The sequence below is a fragment of the Gouania willdenowi genome, chromosome 20 (genome assembly GCF_900634775.1).
Source record: "Gouania willdenowi chromosome 20, fGouWil2.1, whole genome shotgun sequence".
Lineage (NCBI taxonomy): Eukaryota > Metazoa > Chordata > Actinopteri > Blenniiformes > Gobiesocidae > Gouania > Gouania willdenowi.
The window spans coordinates 28556400-28569338 of NC_041063.1; the positions used below are offsets into that span (position 1 = coordinate 28556400).

At 49.1% G+C, this 12939-nt stretch overlaps 1 protein-coding gene across 4 annotated transcripts in view; it reads right to left on the minus strand.

Moving 5' to 3' along the window:
* Window positions 1–11039, minus strand: part of LOC114454075 (histone-lysine N-methyltransferase 2C-like) — a 62917-nt gene extending 51878 nt beyond the window's left edge. For all 4 annotated transcript variants that reach the window (XM_028434212.1, XM_028434211.1, XM_028434210.1 and 1 more), the window contains exons 1-17: window positions 10705–11039; window positions 9595–9774; window positions 9463–9518; window positions 8927–9347; window positions 8680–8859; window positions 8580–8602; window positions 8383–8466; window positions 8214–8323; window positions 7978–8128; window positions 7743–7908; window positions 7487–7601; window positions 7260–7423; window positions 1224–7189; window positions 693–1150; window positions 386–487; window positions 176–292; window positions 2–109 (exon numbers count right to left, since the gene is read on the minus strand). In XM_028434212.1, coding sequence (XP_028290013.1) covers window positions 2–109; window positions 176–292; window positions 386–487; window positions 693–1150; window positions 1224–7189; window positions 7260–7423; window positions 7487–7601; window positions 7743–7908; window positions 7978–8128; window positions 8214–8323; window positions 8383–8466; window positions 8580–8602; window positions 8680–8859; window positions 8927–9347; window positions 9463–9518; window positions 9595–9773 — 8400 coding nt within the window. In that variant the 5' untranslated portion in view covers window position 9774; window positions 10705–11039. The remainder of the gene's footprint in view (window position 1; window positions 110–175; window positions 293–385; window positions 488–692; window positions 1151–1223; window positions 7190–7259; window positions 7424–7486; window positions 7602–7742; window positions 7909–7977; window positions 8129–8213; window positions 8324–8382; window positions 8467–8579; window positions 8603–8679; window positions 8860–8926; window positions 9348–9462; window positions 9519–9594; window positions 9775–10704) is intronic.
* Window positions 11040–12939: the final 1900 nt, after the last annotated feature.

Consider the following 12939-nt stretch of genomic DNA (forward strand, 5'->3'; position numbering starts at 1 on the left):
CCTCTGCTGTGGGGCTGTCCTGTATCTTCAGTCGACTCCGTCCTCTACCGCCTCGTCCTGCAGCTGTTCCTCTGCTTCTTCTTCTACCAGGAAATCCTGAGCCTCGACCCTGGGGGGTCAGAGGTCAGTCAACTATTTATTTCACGTGGCTGGGTGTCACACTGTGTGTATTTACCACTTTCATGCCCCATGGCGGGGAGTCTGGTGGGCAGGGCCCAGAACTATCCCCCTCCTCCATTGAATCCTGGGAGGAGGAGGTGGGACTCAGAGGTTGACGACTGTAACAGGAACTCTGAGGAAAAAACACACACTGTGAAAAACGCGCGCGCGCACGCACACACACACACACACACACACACACACACACACACACACACACACACACCTGTCTGCTCCGCGCTCTTCCCGGAGAGAACTTCCTCCTGCTGATTGCTGGTTTTCCCATCCCAATCTTTGGGGTCAAAGGGAAGGATTGAAGAGCAGGAGGCTGTTACCACACAACAACAACAACAGTTACACAACAACAACACAATGCTACATGTGATCTGGGTTAAAGGTGTAATGCCCTTTAATGTAGCCGTTATAAATCAGTGATCTAATCCATATGATTATATCTTCACATTTATGATTTATTGATCATTAGTATGAGCTGCAATGGGAAAGGTTAAACCAATCATAATGAAGTAGTGTACCTTGCTGGGAGAATCCTGGCTCCTGATTGGTGAGTTTTGTGGTGAGGCCTCAGTGGAAAACGGCGACTGACGGAGGAGAAGCAGGAGGTCATCTGAAGGTCGGGAGGACGGAGGAACAGAGCTAACCAGCTCCATCATCTCCACATCTAGCAAAGCATCCTCCCCATCTGATTGGTTCTCTCCCGCCTCCTCATTCTCCCATTGGTTCTCCAGTGTCTCTACCACATTAACAGTGAGTGGGTGGGGCGATCGGTGCTCAACTTTGGCAGTTTCTGTTGTTGTAACAAGACTGAACGTGCTAACCGAGTGCTCAACATCACACAAAAATTCATCAGGCCCCGCCTCCTGGACTGAAGGGGGCATAGCCTGAGGGGAAGGGAGGATTATGGCAGTAGTGTGAGGGGTGTGGCTTTCTGGAGAGCCAGCTCTCAGAGTAGAGGGGGAGTGTAAGGCAAGATCTGACAGAATAAAAAAAGATTGTTAGAACATAAAGGGGGTGGCACCATTACCCAACAGACAGTGGATACTCACCAACAGCAGTCTTGGACTGGACTCCTGCACCAGGACCGGTTTTTGAACGTTCAGAATCAGGAATAATGACAGAGTGTTTGATGGCTCCAAGCAAAGGATCAACAGGTTCAGAGGTCATTTCACAGTTCAGTGGACTTGGAGGACTGGACCGGGAACTTTCCAGAGCAAAACGAGCACTGGACTCTTTCTGGATGTGGATCATAGTTTCAGCAGAACTAGCAGGACAAGGACTTGAACTTAACTTTGGAGTAGACTCAACAGCCTCTGGTAAAGCAGGATCATGACACAAATCCCGTGAACCAGATCCGGGACTCTCTGGTCGCCGTGTTGCGATATCGCCTGATTGAGGATGACTGACAGGTAAAAGGGTGAAGCTTGGGGAATGAGGTGGGGATTTTGTGATAAATGGCAACGTCATTTCCTGAAAGACACTGTGGTGGTGAAAGGTTCTCCAAGCAGGACTTTGAGGAGAAGAGGCAGACACTGGACTCTCTGGTCTTTGAAATGAGGGACTGACAGAGGCCGAACACTGGCTCCTGTTAGATGACCTTCTCCGAGTCAAACCGATATGGTCTGGACTGCTGACCGGACTTTGACAGTCAGAACGTGCAGGGTTCAAGATTCTGATAGAGTCTGTGAGATCAGCAGAATCAGTATCAGGATGAAAACCATTATCTGGTTGGGCTCCATCAGGAAGAACAGAGACTGCTGAAGAAGAGTCTGCTATGTCCACATCAGAAAAACTGGACTGGGCCGTAGTAAGGCCAGTTCTTGTTCCACTATGCGGAGTGTAATGAAGGTGGGGGCTCAGGTTCTCTTCAATAGCCTGATCTGGACCAAAAGGAGAACTAGTGGAGGTCTGGACTGGGACTGCAAAAGCTACACAGTGATCAGGACTAGACCGTGGACTGTTAGTGGAACCAACATCAGCACCAGCAGTTGAAAGCAGAGTGGTCTGGAGCGGACTGCAGTCCGACTGTAGACATTGAGAAGGCTGACAGTAGATAGTTTTGATATGCACTGAATATATGGGACTCTCAGAACTGTACAAAGCTCCGGGTCCTGGACTCTGTGGCGGATCTGCATGTATCCTTGCCTGGGCTGGACTTTTCTCTGCTGATTGACCTCCTGGTCCAGTTAAAGAATTGACAGGCGACTCATTAGCAATATGAGATTTGTCAGAGCAGATGTTTTTAACTGGGCTGCTGTGGTGCGTTTGACTCATCTCAGAGACTCCCAGCACAAGACTTAGGTCCACTGGTGTGATGGTACTACAGGAAGTGGGGGGTTGTATCTCTGAGCAGAGTGATGGACTCTGAGGGGAAGCTGGGGAAGAACTCTGTTCCCTTTCCTCAGCAGAAGGCGAGCAGGTGAGGCTTCTGTGATCCAGTAAGGTTGTGGTACCAACAAGGCGTTCTGGTGTCAGCGGGGAGCCGCCGTGGTTGGGGCTACACATCCTACTCTGAGTGAGACTAGGCTGGTTCAAGTGTTTTTGCTCTGCACTGCAGTTCTTAGGCGGCATTATGGTTTGGTCCTGTGTCCGGCTACTAGGCAGGGTCATCAGGTCTACCGTTTTGTTTTGGTGTAATGTTGAAGGCCCATCAATGTGTGCAGGACTGGGAGGTTCAGAAAAACTACGTTGTGGTTGTGGCTCTCTGAGAGAAGCTTGTGAGGGACTGTTTGGAGCTGAACAGTGTGGTGTTAAGTTACTTGCAGATATTCTTTTGGAAAAGTCCTGGTACAAGATAGGAATGTGCTGCAGGACTGTAAGTGGGTTGGATTTAAGACTCTTCCGGTCTAACAGTGGTTCAGTTGCCTGTAAAGGTCTTAAAGGAGATGACCTGTTGACTTGTTGTGGACTGGAAAAGGGCAAACCATGACTTTGTGAAGGCTCAGCAAGCTCAGAGTGAGGTATCCTGGAATAACCGCTACCAGACAAAGCTGGACTGTTCGCAGTAATGTCAAACAAATGATTTACACTTTCTACATTTTGCTCTAAATCCATAGTCTGAACTGGATACTCTATTGAAGGGCTAGAAGGGGAGAGCCGAAGCACATGAGCACTGGTAAGAACTTGGAAAAGGCTTTGGTTGCATTCTTTAGGATCAGAAATGGATGATACAGTTCCTGGTCCGTAAGGAGAGTCAAAAGTTTGTTGAATGTTATCGGGAGGATACTGAGATATGATGGAGCTCTCCTGGTGAGAAGATAAATCTTCACAGGGCTGAAACCTATCAGGACATTGAGCAAGCTCCGATGCTTCATGAAGCATTGAGCAAACACTTTCCTTCATGTTTATTGAAGGACTTTGTTGGACTGTAGGGAGTTCAGGTTGTGTTGAGTCAAAGTTCAGCTGCATCTCTGTAGGAACCACAAAAAAACTTAGTTTGAGCTCTGCAGAACCCAAAGGGAGACTTTGGGACTCCTTTAAGGGTTCATGATAACATGGAACAGGACTCAAAGGGAACTCAGCAGAACCTGTAGCAGGACTCTTTGGGAGACACTTAGGACTTTGGGCTGGGCTGAGATGGAGCTCCGTAGATCCTTGGATCTGAGTCGGATTGGGGGAAGCACTCTGTGAGACTTCTGTGGCCAGACTTTGATCAAGCTTTGTGGAACATGAAGTGAGACTCTGAGTAAACTCTGGATGACTTGGGGCCAAACTTTTAGGGTGCAGCAGGGGACCTGGAGCCAGAAACTTTAAAAGCTCTGTAGAACATGGTCCTAGACTTTTTGCAATGTCCTTGGGACAAGAAACCACACTTTCAGGGCACTCCTTGGAACATGAGATGGTAGTTGGAAGCACCTCTGTCCAACTAGAAGCCGGACTCTGAGGAAGTTCAGTGGAAATGAGGGCCAGATTTAGAGGGAGCTCTTTAGAACATGTGGTGGTACTCTGAGACACCTCTGTGGGACCGCGGGCCAGACATTGAGCAATGTCCTTTAGACAAGGGGACAGACTTCGAGGAAGTTCCTTGGGACTAATGGGGGCAGGACTTAGTTCCTTGGGACTAATGGGGGTCTGACTTAGAGAAAGTTCTGGGGAACTATTAGGGGCCGGACTTTGAGGAAGTTCGTTGAGACAAAAGGGGGCCGGACTTCGAGGAAGTTCCGAGCGACTGACGGGGGCCGGACTTCGAGGAAGTTCCGAGCGACTGACGGGGGCCGGACTTCGAGGAAGTTCCGAGCGACTGACGGGGGCCGGACTTCGAGGAATTTCCGAGGGACTGACGGGGGCCGGACTTTGAGGGAGTTCCGAGGGACTGACGGGGGCCGGACTTTGAGGGAGTTCCGAGGGACTGACGGGGGGCGGACTTTGAGGGAGTTCCGAGGGACTGACGGGGGGCGGACTTTGAGGGAGTTCCGAGGGACTGACGGGGGGCGGACTTTGAGGGAGTTCCGTGGGACTGACGGGGGGCGGACTTTGAGGGAGTTCCGTGGGACTGACGGGGGGCGGACTTTGAGGGAGTTCCGTGGGACTGACGGGGGGCGGACTTTGAGGGAGTTCCGTGGGACTGACGGGGGGCGGACTTTGAGGGAGTTCCGTGGGACTGACGGGGGGCGGACTTTGAGGGAGTTCCGTGGGACTGACGGGGGGCGGACTTTGAGGGAGTTCCGTGGGACTGACGGGGGGCGGACTTTGAGGGAGTTCCGTGGGACTGACGTGGGCCGGACTTTGAGGGAGTTCCGTGGGACTGACGTGGGCCGGACTTTGAGGGAGTTCCGTGGGACTGACGTGGGCCGGACTTTGAGGGAGTTCCGTGGGACTGACGTGGGCCGGACTTTGAGGGAGTTCCGTGGGACTGACGTGGGCCGGACTTTGAGGGAGTTCCGTGGGACTGACGTGGGCCGGACTTTGAGGGAGTTCCGTGGGACTGACGTGGGCCGGACTTTGAGGGAGTTCCGTGGGACTGACGTGGGCCGGACTTTGAGGGAGTTCCGTGGGACTGACGTGGGCCGGACTTTGAGGGAGTTCCTTGGGACTGACGTGGGCCGGACTTTGAGGGAGTTCCGTGGGACTGACGTGGGCCGGACTTTGAGGGAGTTCCGTGGGACTGACGTGGGCCGGACTTTGAGGGAGTTCCTTGGGACTGACGTGGGCCGAAATTTGAGAAAGTTCCTTGGGACTAACGTGGGCCGAAATTTGAGAAAGTTCCTTGGGACTAACGTGGGCCGAAATTTGAGAAAGTTCCTTGGGACTAACGTGGGCCGAAATTTGAGAAAGTTCCTTGGGACTGGGGGATGGACTTTGAGAAAGTTCCTTGGGACTGGGGGATGGACTTTGAGAAAGTTCCTTGGGACTGGGGGATGGACTTTGAGAAAGTTCCTTGGGACTGGGGGATGGACTTTGAGAAAGTTCCTTGGGACTGGGGGATGGACTTTGAGAAAGTTCCTTGGGACTGGGGGATGGACTTTGAGAAAGTTCCTTGGGACTGGGGGATGGACTTTGAGAAAGTTCCTTGGGACTGGGGGATGGACTTTGAGAAAGTTCCTTGGGACTGGGGGATGGACTTTGAGAAAGTTCCTTGGGACTGGGGGATGGACTTTGAGAAAGTTCCTTGGGACTGGGGGATGGACTTTGAGAAAGTTCCTTGGGACTGGGGGATGGACTTTGAGAAAGTTCCTTGGGACTGGGGGATGGACTTTGAGAAAGTTCCTTGGGACTGGGGGATGGACTTTGAGAAAGTTCCTTGGGGCTGGGGGCTGGACTTTGAGAAAGTTCCTTGGGACTGGGGGCTGGACTTTGAGAAAGTTCCTTGGGACTGGGGGCTGGACTTTGAGAAAGTTCCTTGGGACTGGGGGCTGGACTTTGAGAAAGTTCCTTGGGACTGGGGGCTGGACTTTGAGAAAGTTCCTTGGGACTGGGGGCTGGACTTTGAGAAAGTTCCTTGGGACTGGGGGCTGGACTTTGAGAAAGTTCCTTGGGACTGGGGGCTGGACTTTGAGAAAGTTCCTTGGGACTGGGGGATGGACTTTGAGAAAGTTCCTTGGGACTGGGGGATGGACTTTGAGAAAGTTCCTTGGGACTGTGGGATGGTCTTTGAGAAAGTTCCTTGGGACTGCGGGCTGGACTTTGAGAAAGTTCCTTGGGATGGGGGGCTAGACTTTGAGGAAGTTCCTTGGGACTTAAGGCTGGACTATGAGGAAATTCCTTGAGACCAGGGGCAGGACTTTGAGGTAGTTCCTTGGGACCGGTGGTTGGGCTTTGAGGAATTTCCTTGGGACTGAAGGAGGAACTTTGAGGAAGTTCCTTGGGACTGGGGGCTGAACTTTGAGGATGGTGCATGGGACTTGGAGCTGGACTTCGAGGAAGTTCCTTGGGACTAATGGGGGCCGGACTTTGAGGAACTTCCGCGAGACTAATGGGGGCCGGACTTTGAGGAAGTACACTTCGAATTGGGGATGGACTTTGAGCAAGTTCTTTAAGAATTTGGACCTGATTCTCTGTGAGTTCCACTTGACCTGGGGCCATGGTCGTTGCAAGGTCTGAGGAAGATGGAGCCGGACTCTGAGGCAGCTCTAAGAGACATGGGGCCAGACTGTTAGCAGGCTCTGCAGAACATGAAGCTGGACTCTTTGGAGGCTTTGTGGGATCTGGGGCTTGACCTTCAGACAATGTGTGAGGCCTTTTGGCCAGGCTTTGATGCAGCTCCATGAGACTCTGTGTAGAACTTTGAGGAAGCTCTGTAGGTTCTGTTTGAGATGGAGCAAAACTCTGTGTCTTGATGGGACTTTGTGAAACAGCTGATTCAATGGGGAAATGGGGGCTTTGATCAGAGCAACTACTAGCGGGCGAAGCCTGAAACAATGGTGAAATGGATGAATTTATGAGGCTTTTATTTGGAACCTGTGAGGGACTGTGTGAGTTTAGTTCCTCCCCCTGAGTCCTGCAGGCAGAGCAGGTATAATCTTCAGACTGCGCCCGCCCCCCGCCTGCCGTAACCAGGCACTCTGTATGGACAGTCCTGAAAACACACCAAATACATCTATCACAACACTGCACAAATCTTTATTCTCATACGAACAGTTCTTTACCGAAAGCAGCCAGTGCAGGTCACATGGTTCTCTAGTGTCTGGAGATCTGGAGCTTGACCACAGAGAGAGCAGGGGAGGGCCGGGTCACATGACTCGCATAAGAAAGGGTGATTGACCCAATGGCCTGATGGTGCAACACCACAGCGGCGACAAACTCTGCAGTTCTGAAGAGGAAAAGACAGTCAGGTAAAGCAACAACACTACAGCGATGGAAGCAACGTTCTTACCTTACAGGTCCAACCGGCCGGGGACGGAAACTCCAGTGGTGGAGAAAGGCAGTGAGCGTGATACGCTTTATCACAGCGTGCACACACAGCAAGCTCATTGTTGTTTCCCCTCAGCCTAAGGTAAACAAACTAAACATTACACTATAGAACATTTAACCTGAAAGTCTACAGGTGAGGACAGAGGGACTACGTTTAACCTTTATGTTTAGGTAGGTAGGTAGGTGTAGGTTCAACTATGCGTGTTTGTGTGCGCTACCTGCAGCTCATGCACACTCTGCACTGCGGACACTGCCAACCGACCCGACACAAGGGGGATGGGACCAGGGGTGGGTCCAAGCAGCTGCCATGGTAATGGTTACCACAGCAACAGCACATCAACAGGTTGTTACCAACACCTGAACACAACTCACACCGAGACGACCCTGCAGCCACACACACACACACACACAAGTTAAAACTGACACAGTGTCAAAAAAAATGTGTCTGTGTACCTGCGTGTATGTGTCTGCTGCACAGTGTGTGTTTTTGTGCCCAGTCCTGATTTGCTCCAGCAGCAGCAGCACAGGGGAAGTGGTAGCTCCGCCCACAGCCCATCTCCTGACAACGCAGAGACGCACCAAGCCGCCCGCAGAACACGCACACCTGCACAGGTGGAGAAGGGGTGGGTCTAAGTGAGTGCTGAAGCCCCACCTCCCAAAGGACCCAAGCGTCAGACGCACACACTCACCTGTGTACTACCTGCATCGATGGCCTTGTCTACGTACAGCAGTGATTGGTTCTCGCCCTGACACACACCCTCTGACCAGGACGCACACTGTAGGTGGGTAACACACTGACCTACACACACACACACAATCAGAAATAACTCTCACACACTGAGTGGTTCACACACACACCTGTGGGGTCAAACAGTGATTGGACGTCAATGTCATGTGGGAGTCCGATTGGTCCGAGCTGCTTTATGAGGTCTGAGGAAGACTCTACACACACACACACACACACACACACACACACACACACACACACACACACACACACAGATTATCATAGATGTTTATGAATATTGATCAGTGCTGTAATGATTAATGCTCACCACTCTGCTCAGGACTGTCACACCTACACATACACACACAAAGGTCAAAGTTAATTCTGCTGCCGTTATCTTTTACGCTGTACTCTGTAATGTCACTCACGTGGGTGGGGCCTGGTCTCCATGGTAGCAGTGGTCATGACAGTCGTCGTCTCTCTCGGACGAGGCTCGGCGGTTCAGGACATGCAGAGGAATGTAACCGGGTGTCGGACCGAAGACCAACAGTGCCCCCACACCCAAGAGGGGCTCATCGCCACGATAACAGAAGGCACAATGCTGCAGCCTGTGAGCGACACACAGACATTAGGCACAAAGCAAGCACGGTGACGAAGGCAGGTAAAGGTGATCACCGTCTGCTGGTGTCACCCAGGCTGGGGGTGGGCGACGACCCAGAGTCCTCAGACAAGCAGCGCAGGAAGAGCGGAGACAGGGAGTCCTCGTCTAGTCTGAGGGAGGGGGGACACGGACTGGGACTCTGGACCTCTTCCTCAGGTGAACCATGAAGAACGGAGATAGACTTTGGACTGGAGAGGGGCGGAGCACTGGGATCTGAGTCAGGACTGGGTTCAAAGGAGGAGGGCTGAGACTCTGTGGTGGGTTTAGGACTGGGAACTATTGGGTCTGGGATTAATTCAGGATGTGGACTGGGCTCTGACTGGGAGGGGTCTGCTTTAGGGTCTGAACTGATTAGGTCCTGGGTAAGCTCTGGATCTGGACTGGATTTCCTCCTAGAGGAGGATTGACGACGTCCTGTGGTTTTCTCTTTCATCCCTGAAACAAACGCACACACACAAGGTTAATAAATACAAACACACACACAGATTTAATATACACAAAAAAAACACAGGTTTGATACACACAAAGACACGTGTGATTCTGCACACACCTGTCCTTTGCTTCTTCTCATTGTCTTTTACTTGAGCCCGGCCTTGGCTCCGCCCCCTATGGGTGGGGCAAACACACCTGGTCAGTGTTTGTTTACTTTGAACGAGTGAAATAAACACAAACAAACACTCACTTCTTCCTGAGAGGGGGCAGGGCTGGGGGCGGGGCGGAGCGGCTACTGCTTCCATCTCTCTGAGTCTGTCCACGAGTCCGTCGCTCTAGGGCGGGGCTAGAGGCCGCAGCTTTGGCCCGCGTGATTGGAGGAAGCGGTCCTCTGTCCCAAGGCTGATGGGAGTGAGCCTCAGACGGCATTCTGGGAAGAAAAAAAACATTCCACAGGTGTCCCCGTATGTGACATCACATCTCTTTCCTGTCTCATGCACACATGTACAGTTTGTTATTGGATGAGTTTCAGAGTAAAGGACTGTGGAAATAAACAGTGTGTATGTGTGTGTGTGTGTGTGTATCCCATTGCTGTGTGTGGAATGGTTTTAAAGTTTTAAACTAATAACTGAATGTTTAATGAGTCTAAAGCTTTGATTCAAATGTACACAGACTAATGAGTTCATATCAAACATCACACTATCATAACATCACCAAAATTTACTGTAAACTATAACCATAGTACTTTACATCAATACTTAACTCGTTTACTTTAGTTATGATATGCAAGTTGTTTTATTGTATTGCTCGTTTTGCTAGGGTTAGCTAACTATCACCATTACCAATAAAATTATTATTACTTCATCCTTTTGTGGCATTTTCATTTAATTCCTTTGAGTTACGATTTCTTACGGCGTGATATATATAAATCCCACAAACTAATTCAGTAAATAATAACACTAAATAAAAAAAGTGCAAAAAATAATCTGACAAAATGAGCTAAACAAACATAACATTTAAGAAAATTAGCAAAGATAAAAACAAAACATTGCTACTTATGTTATAGAAAGTCATTTATATCCTATAAAATATGACTAACTAGTGCCCTAAGCAGCTGTTAATGGCCCGACTCATGTCACCAACAGCTGCCGAGAACAGGCGCTCAGCTCCGGGGAGAGGAGGCTCTATGAGCTGCTGTTAGCAGTTAGCTACAGACCCTTCACCGGGCGTTAGCATTAGCGGCTAGGCTAACCGTGTTCTGTCAGTATGACACCGCTAACTGTGGATGTAAATCCCGGCCATCTACGGGGGACGGAGGGCTCGGTCCCGGGCTCGGAAGTGTCAGAGGAGCCGCTCTTACTGTTTAGATCCGGGTTTCTTTTTCCTCTCCAGCTTCGCAGTAGCGACTTAAAACGAAGTGTTCCGAGCAAACAGTAACTTTCTCCGACAGATAGCCTGCGGCTCACACGTCTGCCATGACAGGGAGCTCCGTCCAGACATCGCCGGTGGCCGTCAAGGAAGAAATCGGGCTCTTTTCGCTGTAAATCGGTAAAATATTAAAGTTGAAGTGGCCGCTCCGACACGGAGGCCATGTTTGGGAGCGACCGAAGCACTGCCTGCAACCGGCGGCGGCAGGGAAAGTAGTTCCTTGAGAAACGAAGCTGCTGCTCGGGGTGGTGGGGGGAGGGGGGGCGCAGGGTGGCGTGACCGGGAGAAATAACGTATTACGTACGCGCGTGTGAGTCTGTGTAGTCGCGCGTGCACACAGAAGCGGGAATGAGAGCGGAGACCGCGGAGGGATCTGCTTTGGGTCGCGGAGTAACGCGGCCCAGTCGGACCTCCCGGCCTGGAGCGGAGCGCGCGAGCTCAACGAAGCCAACCGTCAACAGTAAACAAATGACGTCAACAAACATAACCGAGCTCTGTGTGTAGCTTTAATATTATTATATTTATCTATTGATATGACCACAACAACTGTCTTTACTACATTATTATTATCAGGTTTTTATTTCTCATCATTATTATCGTTAGGGTCACCTAAGGTCACCACTTCTTTATTCTTTATATCCTGGTGTGTGATTAAATAGCGCCACCAGCTGGTGGTCAGCATTTAAATCTACAGCATTAACTGTTATCTCCACTGAGCGGGTTTAAATATTCTCACCTGTTTGTTTGTTAGCAGGATTATCTCAAAAGTACATCATGGATTTTGACTAAATTTGACCAAAGACAAACTATGGACATGGAAGATTCCATTAGGTTTTGGAGGGGATCAATGTACAGATTATGGATCAGTTTTTCCTTCTCTCTTTCTCATCATTGGCAAAATTTCATAACAACTAAAAAACACAGAAATAAAGACAAACACAGGCTGATCTACGTCCAAAGGTAAGTTTTGTTGGAATGATGAAATTAAACAGTCATAGTTCAATGCTGTGACGTGCTCACCTGTTAATCAATGTGTCCACTTGACTCTTTTATAAATTACTGTTTGTTTCATTTCAACATTTTACAACTGATCCATAAAGAGAAACATTCTGTGGAGAAACAATACGTTGTGAAAGTTGTGCGTCTCGTTCTATGTGGAGTAAAAATAAGACCGAATTAGAGAAAAAGAACATCATACTACCAGTGAAGCATGGTGGTGGTACAGTCATTATCTGGGGCTGCTTCACGGTTTGCTGTGATTAATAAAACAATAAATTGTTGCATTTAACTTAACATACTACTTTTATGTTTAGTTTGGTTGTCTAATGCAGAGGTTCCCAAACGGTGTACCGTGGCACACTGGTGTACCGTGGGGGAAGTCCAGGTGTGCCGTGAGATTGATCTGCCTGATGAGTGCTCCGAGCGCAGAGTGCGTGGTGACGTCAATTTTGGCGCGCGGACCTCGCGACGTCCCGCGCCCATCAAACATAAAGCAGCTGGGTGCGTGTGCGCGCGCATGATTCTCGACAGGTGATGAGAAAGTCTCTATAAATGTTATTGAGCTCAGAACAGCTGGAACGTGCACTAACAACACGCACGGGAACAGGAGTGACACCAAAGAGCTACTGTGAGCTCATAATAACTGGACTGTTCAAATATAACTCATTTTTCTATAATTCAAGTTAATGAAGTTGTTTATATGAGAAGAGGAAAATAGTTTAAAATGAGCTTAAAACCTTGTTTATGTATTTAAGAATCCTTTTGTTGTCATTGTTACTCTTTAGAAGCACAACAAAACTAGAAAATAGCAGCTCTCGCTCTAAAAGTGTGTGAACAGCAGAAGGTAGTGCAAAAATAATTAGTGCAAAAAACATCGAATCAAAGTCTGTAAAAAAAAAATGCAGAATAGAATAGAATAGTGCAGGATATTATAATCTTAAAAAACTGTACAGTTTTCAGAGGATATCTACAAGACAAGACGGGTATTTTACATTTTTTATTTAAGGTCTAAAATAAGTTAGTATTTAAAATATAGTAAATTTCTCTTTAATAAAATTCAGAGTGTGAATATTTAATTTATGTATCTAAATAGTATAATATAAAAATATTTCTGTTGTGAAGTTGTTAAATTGAAATTGAAAAATCTATAACTTATATAAACATAAGG